The 18,991-nt window shown below is 37.9% G+C and overlaps 1 protein-coding gene across 1 annotated transcript; it reads left to right on the top strand.

The window, feature by feature from the left end:
* The first annotated feature begins 12,873 nt into the window (after positions 1 to 12,873).
* On the top strand, positions 12,874 to 15,282 carry LOC124593900 (inverted formin-2-like). Its single transcript, XM_047132254.1, has 7 exons — positions 12,874 to 12,903; positions 13,147 to 13,306; positions 13,470 to 13,633; positions 13,775 to 13,854; positions 14,016 to 14,611; positions 14,839 to 15,163; positions 15,279 to 15,282. Exons 1-7 carry the CDS (start codon positions 12,874 to 12,876, stop codon positions 15,280 to 15,282), a joined length of 1,359 nt encoding a protein of 452 aa, XP_046988210.1.
* Positions 15,283 to 18,991: the final 3,709 nt, after the last annotated feature.

The following is an 18,991-nucleotide window of genomic DNA, read 5'->3' on the forward strand; positions in this document are numbered from 1 at the left end:
TCAAGGAATAACTTACATGGTACTATAAGGAGCTATAAAGGGTAAAAACTGTAAATGAAGACAGAGATTGGAATACATCCAGGAAATAACTGAGGTCACAGGTCGCAAGTGCCACTCTTAGAGGAAGAGGTTGGCACACGAGAGGAATTCGTGGTGAGACGCATAAAAACAATCAGAAAAAAAAGAACGAAAGGAAGAGCAGCAAGAACTCCACTGTTGAACATGAGCAAACCATTGTGTAAGCAAGCGCAATTTTAAGGTTTAGGTGTGGGCCTTTGCCGTGGCCGACGGCAGCTCTATGGCAGTCAATGTTTGAAGCATTAAATTTAAATTTTGGTTTGCGAATGAGCAAAGTGAGCACTAGGGGCTCCTTTTCTTGTCACACCACTGTCTGCGCCACTTAGAATGGATTCTCTGTTATAACTTCGACCGCACTACTGGCTCAGATTTGACATTTGATGTCGGAGTCCTCTTACAGACTGAGTTTTGCGCGGGGTGAACGAAGTAAATGATTCGCATCTCTGAAGGATTTCCAAAATTATTTTTGGTTATGTTTACATAGGGAGAGACCTCGCTAAAGGAGTATGACACATGACATAAGTAAAACTGATCATTCGTGACAGAAAAAATTGTGTTCTCTCAATGCCTTGAATTATTTTTATTGTGATCTCTCTTACCATCAAATAAATAATTTAATTTTTACTTAAGGTGCTCAGGTACTTCAGAGAACCATGAGATTTCTGTACCACAGCAATTATTTCCACACTGAATCATAAGTGGCAAGAAACGAATTTATCCTTGTTTCAGCCAATTTGTTTTCCACGACAAAAGAAAACTATTGTACATATTGCAAATGGTAATGAGATACGTATTAAATCCTCCTCCTAAAATAAATAAGCCAAAATTTGCACTCCTCTTTTAGCATTCCTGTAACTTCTTCGGCATCTTTTCCATTCTTGATAGGTAGCAGAAATTTGCACGAGACTATTACTGTCACGGTAATATCTAATGTTCAAAGACGCTTGCAAACTGTTAGAAGCAGCTTGGGTATTATAAAATACTGATTGTCTGGGAACCGTGTACATTGACAATCCGAAACCAATGGCGGAAGAACGAATAACAAGAGCAAACGGAACTGTCGAATTGAGACAACGGAACCACACGATTGTTTGCTAAGACCTAAATCCGCGCACCCGCAAGCGAACGCTAGGGCATACTGGACATACGCCAATAATTTTAATCGGAAAGCGAAAGATGCGAAATCTCATGTTACCTTGGTGTTGCTTATGAAGAGGAAGGGCACCAGTCACCAGTCTTCCAAAGTCCGACGATTTCGATAGTGTCGACAACAATCGACAAATGCCGCATTGCGAGTTTCTTAAGCATAGTCAAGCGACAACCGCATAAAAGCTGTGAAAATACTGAAAGTTTTCTCTTTAGTTTCTTTTTCCTTAAGTAAGCACGTGAGTCTTTTTGGTGGATACCTGAAGTAAAAAAGTGAGTCTTTTGGTATTTTCCAATTCATGCACATTTTCCACCGATGAAAACAGTATAAAAACAAGCATTAAACATAAACAGTATAAAAACAAACAACATTGTATTTAATTTAATTACCTCCTTATGTATGTATTATTTTATTCTTGTTTTAGTTGTCATGTCACTCGGCTGAAGAGCGGCGGATTGTGCTGCTGACAGCCCTCCCCTGCCCATATGGGGCAGAGGAATGAAATCACAATAAAGAAAAAAAAATATTTAATTTAAATGCTCCCAGATTCCGTATTGATCGAAGTCTTAGCTGGGATATACACACAGACAAATTATGTATGATCCTCATACGTGATTTATCTGTTGCAACTCTATGTGAAACTCTTCTACTATACTCATACTTCGCTTTTTAAGTCACCATATGGAATGTGGAATGGAGAAACACACGTGTCATATGCTAGACTAGCATAGGCCCACAACAGCTGTAAATTTTTTCTCCCGTAGGTTAACAAACCGTCCAAAAATTTCCACTCAGTGTTGCCGTGTAAGTTTAAAAGCGTAACAACAAAATGGGTAAAATGTAAAGCTTTTTATACAGTGAAAGAATTAGAAGAATGTATGATGGAAGACTTGGTGTTTTGATATGGGAATATACAAAACTATATACTGTAATAAGCTATAAAGAAACCAGTGAGATATGTTGATTAATTTTTGCATAATGAATTAGGAATATAAAGTTCATGTTATTATTATTTACAGATTATATTGGTATGAGTAATTAATGTGATATGGTGATTCATTGTGGCAAACAGTATTAGATTTGCAAATGAGGTCAATCTGTACAACAATGGTCTTTCCTAAAACTCTAACTTACATAAAAACCTTCTTGTAACATAATTAGGCAAGAATCCATATACGAATACCATACTAAAGTAGAGATAACTACACATGTCCATAAACTTCATACACACCATTTGCATGTCAACATGTTTAAAAGTGAATAAATATTCTATTCTGTTCTATTCTATTCCAACTCTGCCAAACGTTAGTGACGTCACTACCAAATAATATCACTATAGATTTAGTGAAGACAATTAACAAGGTTTAAAAAGGCGAAACTTAATTGCATACGCACTAGGCGGCAGACAGTAACTTTCCACTGAATATCTGTGAACATTATTACTTCCAACAACGTTGTCATTATAGCGCCACACACATGCAGTTCAAACACCAAACATCGGAGCCAAAGGAAAATACTAAAAAGTACTTTTTCGTGTTAGTATTAAGCTAGATCTATATCATTTGTCAACGTGTATTCATTCGGAAAAAAAGGGTTCATAAAAAATTATCCAACATCATTTTCAAATGGTAGACAAATATCTGACACCTTTTAGTCGTCTTGTTAATGTTGCAGTTCTTATTTCCGAGTTTGCTAAGAAAATTGGAGAGGAATTTCGCCTTCTGCAAGTCACTTTTGTATTCTTGTTCTCACCCAGACATGCTTCAGCAGTTTTTGTGCTATCTTCAGTGAGTTTATTTGTTTATTTTTCTTCTGCAAAACTGTTGTTACATGTTAACCTTTAAAGAAACTTTTGGTAGAACTATTTATATGAGGAAAAGTGGTGAATCTTGTCAAATATTTTACACTGGTTTGCATACGGTACAGAGTTGGGACATGTATCACTGAGTTGAAGCACTCTATGCTGTTTATTTACGGTATGTCTAAAGGTTCTAATTTTGCAGTACATTTGGAAATAAAGTGAATGTATGCACTTGTTTGCATACTTCACATGAAGCTTCATGTTTATGCTAGTGGCTCCAGCTATCTACAGCTTGTCTTCTGCTAAAAGCAAAACGTTACTTTCTTATATTTGTTAAGCGTTTTCGACCACAGCATCAAAAACTATAAATAACACACTAAACAACACGATACGTAGTGATACTCGGCCGGAAATGCATAATAAACAGAAAAATAAAGTAACGTTTTCTGTTTTCACATGACAAGCTGTAGATTGCGTAGTAGACCTACTGTTACTAGCACAAACATCCAACAGCTGATAGCTTCATACGAGGTATGTAAAGAAATGCACACATCCACTTTATTTCCAAATGTACTGCAAAACTAGAACCTTTAGACGTATCGTAAATAAATAACATGCAGTGCTTCAATTCAGTAACACATGTCTCAATTCTGGACTGTATGCAAACCAATGTAAAATATTTACCAATAATCGCTCATTTTACTGATGTAAATATTTTTACGAAATTTCTTTAGGGATTAAAAATTTTCAGAAGAAAAATAAACAAATAAACCCCCTGGATATAGCACAAAAAGTTCTGAAACACGTCTAGGTGAGAACAAAACTGCAAATGTGTTCTGCATAAGGCGAAATTCCTCTCCAATTATCTGATATCTCTATGCAATTTCTTGAGTAAAGGAGCCGATATGAACGGTGAATGGCTCTTTATATCCTATGGTCTGAGACTTTCTCATTAAGATTATTCCAAATAGGAGTTGGGGGTTGGGTTGTATGGGGAAGGAGACCAGACAGCGAGGTCATCGGTGTCATCGAGTTAGGGAAAGATGGGGAAGGAAGTCGGCTGTGTCGTTTTCAAAGGAACCATCCCGGCATTTATCTGGAGAGATTTAGGGAAATCACGGAAAACCTAATCAGGATGGCCGGACGCGGGATTGAACCGTCGTCCTCCCGGATGCGAGTCCAGTGTCTAAGCACTGCGCCACCTCGCTCGGTGCCAAATAGGAGTTCCATTGATTCCAATAGCACAGAGTTGCTAGGATACGGAACGGGTCAGTATTATCACAATATTTCCAATACTGTACAGTACAGTGCGATTGCTTCCTGACAACAATCATAGCAACTGATGTTAATCATAATACATGAACAGAAATAATAATTTTTATACATACACTGTGAGTAATTCGCATTAAAAATAGTTGACATTTATGGTAGCATTGAATGGCTCACTCGTCTCTACAATAAAAAGCTACGTGAAAACTTGCCCATTTGTACTAAAGAAAACATTAACTGAATAAAAGGAACTCTGTATCAGGTAATACTTCAATATGCTTTTCAATTTTGGTGTTTCAAGAGCAAGACTTTTGTTGATGTTTCTAGGTAGATCACTGTAAACTTTGATGCCCAAAGAGTTCGCTCCTTATGTACAAAGTTAAAGTTTGATTGGTTGCTATGTAAGTCCTCTCTTGATTTTGTGTTGTATTTATAATATTCATTATTGGTTTTGAAAGAGGGTGATTTTTTAGTAATGAAAATGCAAGAGAGAAGAGATACTGAGATATCGGTGTAAAACCTGCAAGAGTGTTTTGGATGCAAATCGCTTATGACGCTTTATAGCTCTCTACTGAGTGATAACTTTTTATTCTTTTCCATGGGCATGTTACCCCAGAAGATGATGTCGCAAGACAACAGTGTATGGAAATATCTAAAGTAACGGCGATCTTATATGTAGATGGTGCAATTATGCACACAGGAAAAGCTGCAAACTGAAGTCTTTTTTTCAGATGTAAGTTGTGGTTTGACCAGTTTAATTTGCTATGAAGTTACACACCCAGGAACTTGGCACAGTACTGTTACAAAAGAAAAGAAAGAAAAGGTTCTCTCGTTAAAACTACGTAAAATTCGCGTAAGAGTCCACGCCGCCATCTGTAGATGGATTTACCATTACTGATTTCATAAAAGTATATCTCTTAGTCAACAAAATGTGAGCAGATCGCGACGTTTTTCTCACTAGTATAAACTGCGCAGATATCCTCGGACAGTAATAATAGAAGCGAGAAATCAGTTAGTGGATACAGGGAATATAAAATTACGTAATTTCGCTACTGGCGTACTATTATTTGCACAGTAAAAGTGCGTAATAATAGTTAAGTCAAAGGTGAACAACTACTCGTCTTTCACGGCAAGTAAAATGGAATGTAGAGGGGTAGGGGTTGCTAATTACTCGGAGTGAGATAGCGGTACGCCGTGATGAATCGGGGGGGGGGGGGGGGGGGGAGGGGGGAGGGGGTTACAGGACTCCCTGCCAGCCGCCGCTCCGGCCGCCAGTCTGTGTTTGTCAGCCGCCCGTGCAGGACAGGAGCTCCGCAACAAGCAGAAGACGGTGGACCGGCAGCCCGCGATGCTCTGCATATCCACAAATAAATTGATTTGCGAGCTCGGCAGAAATTCATGTTTTCTCCGTGAACTCACTCAGTACCTCACGTTTATGATACAGCCACTGCATCTTTCATGAAACAGATAATAGGGCAACTGGTTTAAAAATGGTTGATAAATAGATATAAAATAGTACAGTAAAAATTATTTAGGCTACCAACTTATTAAAGTCTTACAAATTGCTAAGCACTGTACACAGCTGGGAATGAGCAAGACCCTGACTGTGGTTCATATTCCGTATTACAAACACAAAAAGTCGATCAGTTCATAGATTTCTTTTACAGCCCTACTATAAAATGGGCTATCAAACAGCTACACACTTCTACGAGACGTCTTAAATGCACGCACCGAGCAGGTTTCCAGATGCTAGTTTATGTGACTTGACAGAATTCTCTTTGTGTGAATTGCCAGTTTTTGTGAGTTGCGCCTTTGCATCCTATGCCCTGGTGGTTGCAAAAGCATGCAGTGTTGCAGTTTGAATCTTCTCATATGTACGTCATCACGTTTATTATCTTTTGTAACATGCATACTTCGTCAGGTGGGAAAGATCCTTTGATGTATTGCCAAAGCACTACGGGATGCTATTTAAGCATTGTTGATACGGTTATACTGCGCTGATGTGAAACCGCTACTCACGCGCAAGCAGAGGGATCTTCGTTGAAATTTTCTAGAGCTACGAACAACATGTGATACCACCACCCGAATTATAGCGCGTAAAAAATTACTTCTTCTACGCTACGTCTACCACTGCCGATAGGCAAACTTCAGTCAGTCAATGTTTACTGTTACAGTCTATACCAGAAGCTCTTAAGTAATTTCGTTGATTCGCCCCGAAAACGACTGCTTGGATTCTTAAACTGCGTAGTAGCTTAGATCACATCAGCTTTTCTGTTACACTCTACTTTGTTAGACATGTACTTGCACGTATCTGATAGTCATGGCCGGTCGGAGTGGCCGAGCGGTTCTAGGCGCTTCAGTCTGCGACCGCTACGGTCGCAGGTTCGAATCCTGCCTCGGGCATGGATGTTTGTGATATCCTTAGGTTAGTTAGGCTTAATTAGTTCTAAGTTCTAGGGGACTGATGACCTCTGCTGTACCAAATTTATGACAGGTACCAAGGTCCACTGTCTCTTGGTGGGGAAAATACTTAGGCTTGTAAGTCAATGCAATCAAAAGATACAGGCATCTGTAAAGAACAGTTAGGGGTCTCAAGTTGAAATTTATGTCAAATACTACAATCTACAGTAGCTTGAGGTGTAAATAATTTAAGCTTCTAAGTCAATGCAGTCAAAATATATGGCTACATGTGTCATTCAACAGAGCTATTTACACATATGTTGGGACTGGTGGTTTAGTAGTAAAGTGTATGCCTGGAAACCAAGAGGTTGCAGGATCGAGTCTCAGTCAGACTATCAGTTTTTCAGTCTTTGTTTTCACCCATTGTTCATCTGTGTGAGTCGCAGGAAAGATGTGGTTTGGATTCCACATCACACTGTAGGTCACCTTACCCTTCTTGGATAACAGATAAGAGCGGCAGGTTGGGAATACGCAAATCGCTGACCTGGTGTCCGATACAAAAACTTTCATCAGCCCATTGAACCATATGACATTATTTTCTATATGCAAGATACGTTTTCAAAACTTGTTACCTTCTATTAATGTCTTGTCCTTATTAACAATTATGTAGCTACCAAAAACATGACAGAATACGTTTTGGGTGTTCAAATACTTGTGGCCACCCATTTCTAAGTAACAGCATAACTACGTTTAACAACATAAGTGTAGCCTCACAACACTATAACATGTCATCAATGACAAAGTTTCCTACTTAACAGCCAGATGTGTGCGGCAACTGTGGTGTGATTCAAACAGTCAAATGCTTTAGATAGGTCCATGAAAATCCTCTGAGTCTTCTTTTAGCTGTTACTAAACTCAAGAGTATGTTCGACTAAAGAAATCTGTTGAAACCATTATTATTGACCTCCCTTCTCTGAAACCATGCTGGGACAGATGTAGTATTTGAAATTTAGTTATAAAACGCAGTTCTACTTTTTGCCATCATTCACATACTTTTGCAAAAGCAGATCAATAACACTGCCTTGCAGTTTCCCAATTTACTTCTGTACCGTTTCTTAAATAGTGGATTTGCTTTATTCACTTCCACTTTATTCATTTATTAGGTGATACATAACACTGTCTACGGCAGATGAATGTTTGATTTTTAGTTGCCTTATTATGTTTGAAATTTTTTTATCAGAACGCTACTGGCGTACTATCATTTGCACAGTAAAAGTGCGTAATAATAGTTAAGTCAAAGGTGAACAACTACTCGTCTTTCACGGCAAGTGAAGTGGAATGGAATGTAGAGGGGTAGGGGTTGCCAATTACTCGGAGTGAGATAACGGTACGCCGCGATGAGTCGGGGATGGGGGAGGAGGTTGCAGGACTCCCTGCCAGCCGCCGCTCCGGCCGCCAGTCTGTGTCTGTCAGCCGCCCGTGCAGGACAGGAGCTCCGCAACAAGCAGAAGACGATGGACCGGCAGCCCGCGATGCTCTGCCGTTTGGAGCTCGGCGTAGGACGGCTCAGGAGGTTGACCAGGGATGGGTGCAGCCCGCAAGGTAAACACCCACTATTCTATCGTTGTTTGTCGTAACTGTAGCGTCCTTAGTAAAGTGTATGTGTAACGAAATTCCCAGAAAAGATCTCTTTTTGGGTGTGTGCGTTCAGGGAACCCCTCGCACTGCGTTGCGCGTGGTTTGCGGCTAGGTTTTGAACTGTAGAACTTTTCAAAGGATCCATCGTTTGCTTAACAAAGTACACGAACTCTTCGGAAGACCATAGGAGGCGTGATAGAGTCATGTGGGTTGTGTGACAAAACGCGTACTACACATGTTTTAGAAGGCATAAATCTAGCAGTTTGCTGGAGATACATGGCAACAAGTGTGTCATAAGGTCAGGTGAGCACGCGATGTTTCTGATTAGATATGCGTAAATAAACGGTTGGAAATTCACTTATCATTACAATGTATGGTACTGTGTTAAGAACACGTCCGGCTCTAGTTATTTTACTCTGGGACAGAGTTGGTAACGTCTTAGTAACCGAAAATGATCAACAGGAGAATAACTTAGTGAAGAGAGAGAATGAGTAAGTATCAACACTCAATGCCTACAAATGAACTGATTTGCGAGTTCGTCACAAATTCGTGTTTTCTCCGTTAACTCACTCTGAACCGCACGTTTATGGTACAGCCACTGCATCTTTCATGAAACAGATAATAGGGCAACTGGTTTAAAAACGGTCAATAAGTAGATATAAACTAGTACAGGAAAAATTATTTAGGCTGCGAACTTATTAAATTCTTACAAATTGCTAAGCACTGTACACAGCTGAGAATGAGCTAGACCCTGACTGTGGTTCATATTCCGTATTACAAACACATAAAATCGATCAGTTCACTGATTTCTTTTATAGTCCTACTACAAAATGGGCTATCGAACAGCTGCATACTATTACGAGACGTCTTAAATGCACGTACCGAGCAGGTTTCCATATGGTAATTTGTGTGAGTTGAGAGAATTCTCTTTGTGTGAAGTCCCAGTTTTTGTGCGTCTGCACCTTCGCATCCTACGTCCTGGTAGTTGCAAAAGCATGCAGTGTAGTAGTTTAAGTCTTCTCACATGTACCTCTTCACGGTTTTGGTATCTTTTGTAACTGTTGCATACTTCGTGACGTGGGAGAGAAGTTCATCATTTGACGCACTGGCAAGGCAGTACGGGATGCTATACGAGCATTGTTGATACGGTGCACATTTTCGTGGTCGAAAAGATATAATAATGCTTTTATACTGCGCTGATGTGAAACCGCTACTAAGGCAAGCAGAGGGAACTTCGTTGAAGTTTTGTGGAGCTACGAACAGCATGTGACACCATCACCCGAATTATAGCACGGAAAAAATTACTTCTTGTACGCTACTTCTACCGCTGCCGATAGGCAAACTTCAGTCAGTCAATGTTTATAGTCACAGTCTATACAGGAAGCTCTTAAGTAATTTCGTGGATTCGTCCTGAAGGGGAGTGCTTGGATTATTAAACTGCGTAGTAGCTTAGACCATATCAGCATTTCTGTTACCCTCTACCGTGTTAGACAAGTAGATGCATGTATGTAATAGTCATGAGCGCAGATCTTGCAATTATATCGTCATAGAAAGAAGAAGTCAAAGAGTAGGTGGGTACTTGCAAGCGAAGTACCTTTTGAAATGAGTTATTGATGTGATATTGTAACTTTCATTTGCTTGATTACTCTTTATCCTTGCTAAGCTGCTATTTTTGAGGCGATGTTTTTGGGCATATCATACAGTTTTGTAGGCAAGCAAAGACAGACGTAGCATCTGCATTTACCACATTACATTAAGCCACACTTGAATACATTGTATGTACAATAAAGAAAACAGGGTTACAGTCACATGGAAGGTTGTTTACCTATGCCATCAATATTTTGTTTAATTTTCATAACTCATACATACTGTATATACACTTCTTTTTACATTTCAATGATTTAAACAAGAACTAATTCCTTTTTTTCCTCAGTTGAGTTCAGTAACTCGTTAAAAATATTTTTGTATCCTTCATCTGGAGCACTCAATGTAAGTTTGAGATTTTATTATTTTATGTGAAGGAGGTGTTTATCAGTCGCTCTCCCTCCCATAATCTTCTGAGATACACACACAATGAGTGAACTCTTATGATGTTATGGTGTACAAAAGCTCGCCTACGGGACTATCTGGGTAGTTTTGTTATACACCTAACTACTTTTTTCTGAATGTCAAATATTCTTTTTAAGTAACTAGCTTGTATACTTTCTCATATAGGACCTGAGTAGACCATTCGTTGGACTACAAGTCCATAGAACTATATCCAGAGAACATCATCATCTACAGCTTTTGCTTCATTGTGCACGAGGGGAAGGATGTACTTTTGTTTTAGATACTTAACTGCTTTTCCAGTATTTGGGACTGCTTCCTTTGCAAGCTTCGCACAGTCTAAGAAATCATATGTATAGAGGAGTAATAGTATTTGCCTAAGGAGGAACCTAATGTCATACAGTGGCTGACATTTTGTAACTCAGATCTCTAACTGGCTACACTGTACTTCAGAACTCTTGCATTAATGTTGTATGACTGTAGAGTGATTTCAGGTTTCATTCTCATTTTTCAATTGGGTTGAAAATAAATTATTTATTTTGTAATCTTGTATAGAATCACTACAGCGTCATTAGAGTAGACAATCACATATGTTTACTTAAAAATGCTGATAATTATTACAACAGCACAACACATAAATGGCAATTTAATTTCGTTTCACTGCAATTTGTTCTTTCTGACATGGGGCAAAACTTCTTTTCCTTGACTGTCCCTCGATCCTGGATTTACCAATGTATGAATGAAGAATATGAAGCTTCACACATGTTGCATCCTAATTTCATGAAAATCTGCAGTATTATACTAACATGGTTTTATAAATTGCAGGCTTGTTGTTGCTCAGAAAGTTGGCCACCACTTCTCTAAAGAAGACCCAAGCTTATTTTGGGGTGCTGCATCTCAGTCATTAAAAATGGAACCCTTACATAATCACATTGCTGTCCGCCTGTTAAGACCCCTTTTTTGCAGGAACGGGTAGAGGAATCAAGCTGAAATTTATTTCACATACTAAGGAGCGTGATCACTTGGCAGCTGGGAAGTTTAACCCACTAATTCAGTGCAATCACAAGATACAGCCATTTATGTTACATATTTCAATACTTGCAAACTCATTCATCAATATGTACAGGGTACTTCCCGTTGACCTAGAGTCACAAATTTCAACAAGAAACAAGGTCTACAGTACAAGTAAAGAAAAAAATACAAAAATTGTTAATTTGTAATTATATTACACAAAAATATTTTTTTGCAATTTGTTGCACATCTGTGTGTCCATCAGTTAAGACTCCTTTTTTCCAGCAACAACATGAAGTTGAAATTTATGACAGGTACCAAATTTATGACAGGTACCAAGGTCCACTGTCCCTTGGTTGGGAATACGCAAATCGCTGACCTGGTGTCCGATACAAAAACTTTCATCAGCCCATTGAACCATATGACATTATTTTCTATATGCAAGATACGTTTTCAAAACTTGTTACCTTCTATTAATGTCTTGTCCTTATTAACAATTATTTAGCTACCAAAAACATGACAGAATACGTTTTGGGTGTTCAAATACTTGTGGCAACCCATTTCTAAGTAACAGCATAACTATGTTTAACAACATAAGTGTAGCCTCACAACACTATAACATGTCATCAATGACAAAGTTTCCTACTTAACAGCCAGATGTGTGCGGCAACTGTGGTGTGATTCAAACAGTCAAATGCTTTATATAGGTCCATGAAAATCCTCTGAGTCTTCTTTTAGCTGTTACTAAACTCAGAGTACGTTCGACTAAAGAAATCTGTTGGAACCATTATTATTGACCTCCCTTCTCTGAAACCATGCTGGGACAGGTGTAGTATTTTAAATTTAGTTATAAAACTTGCAGTTCTACTTTTTGCCATCATTTAAATACTTTTACAAAAGCAGATCAATAACACTGCCTTGCAGTTTCCCAATTTACTTCTGTACCGTTTCTTAAATAGTGGATTTGCTTTATTCACTTCCACTTTATTCATTTATTAGGTGATACATAACACTGTCTACCGCAGAAGAATGTTTGATTTTTAGTTGCCTTATTATGTTTGAAATTTTTTTATCAGAACTGGGTTGGATGCAGTAGCTGCTGGCCAAGTATATGTATGCAGTATTTGTATCTGAGTGGTAATACTATGTAGAAAGCAGATATCAATATTCTGCTCAGTTCACACAATTATATTATCACAACTGATTCAGTTTCTGTCAAAATAGCTCTTAACAACAAACCCCTTTGTGCAAAATATATCTTGCTACACCCATGTAGTTTACCACATTTATTGCAATTGCTTGAGTGCAATTAAACTAATTGTCCAGTGATTATCACAAACCATTGTACTATTTGATCTGAAAAATGACTTCAATATGATTTCCTTCCTCTGTTGCAGCACTAGAATCTCAGAACATCACGGTTAAAATGCAAGTTATTGAACTTCTCTGTGCTGTGTGCGCATATTCTTCAAAAGGACATCAAATGGCTCTTCATGCTCTACGGCACTTCAAGGTAAATATTTTGTTCTTCCATTTAGACACTCAGTAATCATGAGGTTAGAAAGCAAACCTGCCTTAAGTCAGTCAGTTGGTCAACATGATGTCGCTAAGAAGTACATAGGTTTAAACTAACTGCAATTCCATTATTTTATGAGTTCCCTGCTAAAAGAACAAATTATCAAGGCACGATATTTTCTAACTGCATATGACAAGTGATGATTCATGATCAATGCAAATATTTTCCTTCTGTGCACAGGTTACTTGTGATCAGAAGCATGGGTTTGACATAATAGTGAGTGAACTTCGTAACACAAAAAATGTTGAATATCAGACAAGGCTGCTTTCTTTCATCAACTGCCTAACACTGGGCTGCCACAATGTCCACAAGCGTGTGCAGATCAGGAATGAATTGCTTGGTGAGTAATTATTTATTCGTATTTCTAGCTGCCTTTGCTGTACAGTGAATGTGTGGCTTAAAAAATCTGTAAAGAATTACCAATAGTATTATTACCCTGTTTGTTATCTCAAAACAGAAAAATGTTACATCTGAAACACATACAATATGTTGCGTATTCCTAGGTCGTGGGCTTGGACCAATCCTGAGTTCACGAAGTGCAACTGATGATAAGGAGCTACAGATGCAAGTTTCAGCATTCATTGATTACCAACACAGAGATGAGATGGAATTAGAATCAACAAAACAACTAACTCATCATCAGTTGTTTGAAGCAATATTCGAAAAGGTACACATTATTGTCCTTATTGCTACTGATAAACAGAAATACTTGTGGTTAGTGTGTGTAACTTCCATTAGTAAAAGTACCCATGTGTATTGTGCCACAAAGAGAACAGTAATGAATTAATTTTTTTGTGTCTGTTAACAGATAGCAGATACACCACATGCTGTCAGGTTCCACTCCATGCTACAAAAGCTTGCACAGCTAGATCCAACAAATCCAAATGTGTAAGTTATCAGAGCTTAAATTAAAATGGAAATACTTGGCATAATGTTTACCTTATGATAAGTATAACTATGCATGCAATGTCTGTAACCCACTGATGTGTGCATATATTATACTACTAGACCTTTCAAGTAAAATAAAGGCAAAATTTATATGATTTCAGGGACAGTGTGTGGGAAGCACTTGACTCTCTTTCATCTGAAGCTATAAAACCTGGGTTTTCTATCCACAAAAAGCCAGCACGCACTCAAAAATATCATGAAAGAAGAGCTGACAGTATTATCAAAACACATTCTTTTTATATCCTTAATACAAGCACAGTGTCTACGCAGACCGAGGTGGAATATACAAGAGAAGTAAAGCAACTTTGTGATAATGAGAAACAGCATCAGTTGTCACCATCAGAAGCAAAACTGTCATTCCCAGCACCACCTCCTCTTCCTCCACCTCCACCTTGTCTGCCACTGCCACTTATTTCAGTGGTGTCATCAGCTATTCCATCAGCTTCAGGGGTGCTATCACCTTCATCACTTGGAGGTTACAGTTCTCAACAAAAAAATTATGTACCTCCACCTCCTCCAATTCCCAATAGTGACAGCTTTGAAACACTGATGTTACATAGGAGACATTCACTTCCAGCACATTTACCAGATTCTGCAAGTTTGTGGACACCAGTAAAGGACAAGTCTAACACACTACCACTGCCCAAGCGGAAGATGAAAACCCTAAGCTGGACAAAGATTCCAGTCTCTATGATAGGTAAGAAAAATGATGATTTACTCACTTCATGGTACTATTAAGTTCATTACAGTTGTAATAAATACAGAAGATATAAACAAATTTTAGATTTGTTCCATAAAATGTGTAGTAATAACCACACTGACAGCAATATGTGTGGTGATTTTATTCATCTTCTGTAGGTAAACACAGATTTTTGATTGTTTACTGCTGGCAAACAGTTCTAACAGAATTCTAATTCTTTGCAGGTGAATCAGTATGGACTGAAATGCAGAGCGAAGCAAAGAGTCTTAGAGTTGATTTCAAGCAAATGGAAGAACTGTTCTGTCAGAAAACTGCTACTGTGCAACATCGAAAGTCTTCTCCAGTAACACTTCCAGCACCAATAACTCCCAAGATCACTTTACTGGAAACCAAGAGAGATCTGGCAGTAAACATTTATCTAAAACAGTTCAAATTGGGAGGGAAAGCAGTCATAGAAGTTATAGAGAACCTTAAAGGAGGTGATATAGGTCCTGAGAAACTGAAAGCTCTCTTGCCACTACTTCCCACAGAAAAAGAGGTAGGCCTAATGTATGACAGTTTTAATTTTAGATCATAGTAATTAACACAATTAAAACACAATACATACTATTCCAGGGAGCCCAAAATTATACATTAACTAAAAGGTTTATCTTATGTGTTACAGCTGACATCAGTCAGATCCTATTCTGGAGATCTGGATCGTTTAGGAGAGGCAGAGAAATTTTATCTTCAGCTATCAGAAGTACCTTCCTTTGTCCTCAGGATTAGGGCAATGTTGCTTGTAAGTAGAAAGTCATGTCTCCATTATCAACATCATATTGCCAAAATAATAATAATATATCCTGACTCATTTATGTGCATCAATTAATTTGCAGAAAGAAGAGTTTCCTTTAAGAACATCTGAACTGAGAGAACAACTAAATGCCGTTGCAGATGCATGCAATAAGCTGAAGGCTAATAAACATTTGAAAGAATTTCTAGCACTAGTGCTTCAACTTGGAAACTTCATAAATGCTGTAAGTATTCCTAACATGAAGCTTTTGTGAGAAGTAAATTGATAAGTTAAAAAAGGAAAAAAAATGTAAGGTACTGTGTGTTTGTTCCAGGGAAGCTATGCGGGCAATGCAGCAGGCTTTACACTCAGCACACTACCAAAGCTCCTAGAAATAAAAGCAAACAAACCAAGGCTGACATTCTTGCACTATGTGGTAGAAGTTGCAGAAGCTAACAATAAGGAAATATTACAATTCACAGAAGATATGAGTAACATGAAAGAAATGGCAAGGTAAGAGTCCATTAAGTCATAACGTTAAAATTGGCAATGCTTGGGGCTCTCTAATTATTAGTAGAGAATCTACTTATAAGAATTTCATTCTGTTTGATTCTAGTACAAATAAGAGCATAAGTTATTTAAGTGTGCTTATGCCTTAATATCTGCTCTGTGTGTGTTTATTTTTTTATCATATTGACACTAGAGTCTTGTAATATTCAATATACTTGAAACCTTGTTCATCTTCTCCATACCTTTACTACAATATCCATTGAATTTTTCACCTAAATAATACAAATTTTGACAGACAGAATTTTCATCCTTGCTCTTGCAATTTATCTGTTTGTTTCTCAAAGGTTACATATCTGCCACCTGTCGTCCCCCTAACCACTCTTATATTTATAAATATTAGCAAAGAGTAGAAAAGGGCCCACTTTTATTGGTCCAATTTTTACATTTGTTTTCTGAATTGGAAATAAATTTGTAATTAAGTATCTCATTTGTACAACATTTCACTTTTTCAAAGGATATTGTTATAAACTAAAAAGTAAAGTAAAGGTATATGGCATAAATGGCTGGGATACCCTGAAGGGCAGGTATCTTTCCTTCACAAAGTATGAGAGCCGTGTGCATAAGCCTGTTTGTTAAGTGTAGGCGGCTGTAGTATTTATCTGCTGAGCCCGGGAAGTGAATCTCAAGTAAAATGTCTCCTGTGTACAGGAATATACAGGGTGATTACAGTTAAAGTTAAACTTTCAAACCACCGTAGAAATAAACACCACTGGTTGGAATGACGTCAAATTGCAACATAATGTTATTTGAGAATGGGGAAAATGTAAGGCAGAAGAAAAATAAATAGTTGCAAAATGTAGCAATAGGTGGCGCTGTAAGCATCATATATTTAATAGTGGTTGGCTACAAATGACAAATTAATCATACAACAATGCCTAAGGTATATGTTTGTCATTAAAAAAACTGTACTACTCAGTGTGTATGGGTGTACAGGTGTGATACTGATAGTTACATAAGCCCATCCACCACAGTAAGATCATATCACATCGGACGGGAGAAATCAGCATAAAAAGCACTTTATTCTTCTGCCCTATGTTTTGCCCCTTCTCTGAATCTATTCCGTTGCATTTTGATGTCATGCTGACAAGTGGTGCTATTTCTACAACACCCTGAAAGTCTAACTTTAATTATAATCACCCTGTACATATTGGGTGGACAAGAACACATTGTTGGATATAATAGAGGGAAACATTCCACATGGGAAAAATATATCTAAAAACAAAGATGATGTGACTTACCAAACGAAAGCACTGGCAGGTCGATAGACACACAAACATACACACAAAATTCAAGCTTTCGCAACCAACGGTTGCTTCATCAGGAAAGAGGGAAGGAGAGGGAAAGACGAAAGGATGTGTGTTTTAAGGGAGAGGGTAAGGAGTCATTCTAATCCTGGGAGCGGAAAGACTTACCTTAGGGGGAAAAAAGGACAGTGTGCGAGTGTATACCTGTCCTTTTTTCCCCTTAAGGTAAGTCTTTCCACTCCCGGGATTGGAATGACTCCTTACCCTCTCCCTTAAAACCAACATCCTTTCGTCTTTCCTTCTTTCCTGATGAAGCAACCGTTGGTTGTGAAAGCTTGAATTTTGTGTGTATGTTTGTGATTGTTTGTGTGTCTATCGACCTGCCAGCACTTTCATTTGGTAAGTCACATCATCTTTGTTTTTAGATATATAGAACACATTGTTGACAACATATGGGAGTTTGGGTCAGATAGCCAAATAGCAAAGCGACCACTCGTGATAAGCAGGAGATCTGGATTCAAGTTCATGTGCAGCACAAATTTTCATTGTTGTCATTCCCCTCCACAGCTGATAGTTTTCCATATTCAGAACTGCAAATACATTTCTTGTATTTCATAATGGCTGTAGTTGCTGCTGTGTCAGTTCCTTCTGACATATACATGTGGCTGAAGGAATATAGCATCATAATTCGGAATAACACAGGCATTGCAATATCATATTTATCCCCTGACACTTTGCAAGAAACTTTCAAGTAAAATGTATCCCCTATACGGGATAGACATAGTGGATGTACAAGTACATGTTGTAGACAAATTGTTGACGAAAAATGCATGTTTGGGCCTGGCCATGTGCTATCAGTTTCCATTTGTTTCTACTTGAGAATAATACACACCATTTGAAAACATCTTTAGCATTCAAGAATATTTGTAGAAACTCTAGAAAATCAAAGGACAATTTTCATGTTTTTTTTTTTTTTTTTTTTTTTTTTTTTTTTTTTTTTTTTTTTAAATTACATTGATATGAAATGACGAGATGTTCTAGTGACCCCCATAATGTGAAGATGACTACTTCAAACACTCTTATCTCCGCGACAGCAACTGGTACCACTGCATACTGAATATATAATGACTGTAATGTGGAATAGGTGAACTTGCATCAAGAGTGCTCGTTACTACATAATGACATATTAACAAAAAGCTTGTGTTTATAAAACAAATAACAAAATAATTACTTCCAAACAGAATGTCTGAATGAAAGATGGTTTACAATGTTTCAGGATATCAGTGGAGCTGCTCCAGGAAGAAGTGATGAAACTTATTAGTGATGTCAAACATGTTGCATCACAGCTGAAGGAAGATACAAGTGGAATCAGGGTGCAGTTCAAAGGTAATGAACACAACTTCCGGCACTGTTAATTTAAATAACCTTGTTGCATAAACAAGTACTTCTTCATCCCATAGTCTCCGATCATGATATAAAATAGATCTACAAATTATTCTCACTTTAGAATTTGTGCTTGCTATTGTTAAAATCTGTTTTGCTCTTCTTTCCACAGATTTCTTTAAGGCTGCTTTGAAATGCAGTAATGAAATTCAGCAGGCTATGAATAAGGTGAAGGCTTCTACTCATGCTTTAGCCAAACATTTCTGTGAAGATCCTAAGAAATTCAAGCCAGAAGAATGTTTCCATTTGTTTGCTGAGTTTTTTACCATAATTCAGAGAGTTCGACTGGTGAGTTTCTGAGATTAATTTTGACACTTTCCTTTATATTATCATTGCCATTTCTGTTAC

The sequence above is a fragment of the Schistocerca americana genome, chromosome 1 (assembly GCF_021461395.2).
Source record: "Schistocerca americana isolate TAMUIC-IGC-003095 chromosome 1, iqSchAmer2.1, whole genome shotgun sequence".
Taxonomy (NCBI): Eukaryota; Metazoa; Arthropoda; class Insecta; order Orthoptera; family Acrididae; genus Schistocerca; species Schistocerca americana.

Bases quoted from the DNA above. Each gene is read 5' to 3' on its own strand.
- LOC124593900 (XM_047132254.1), top strand. From the start codon at position 12,874: ATGGCTCTTCATGCTCTACGGCACTTCAAG. The intron at 13,855-14,015 runs GTAAGTTATCAG...ATATGATTTCAG, and splicing joins GATCCAACAAATCCAAATGT to GGACAGTGTGTGGGAAGCAC. The intron at 14,612-14,838 runs GTAAGAAAAATG...AATTCTTTGCAG, and splicing joins GATTCCAGTCTCTATGATAG to GTGAATCAGTATGGACTGAA.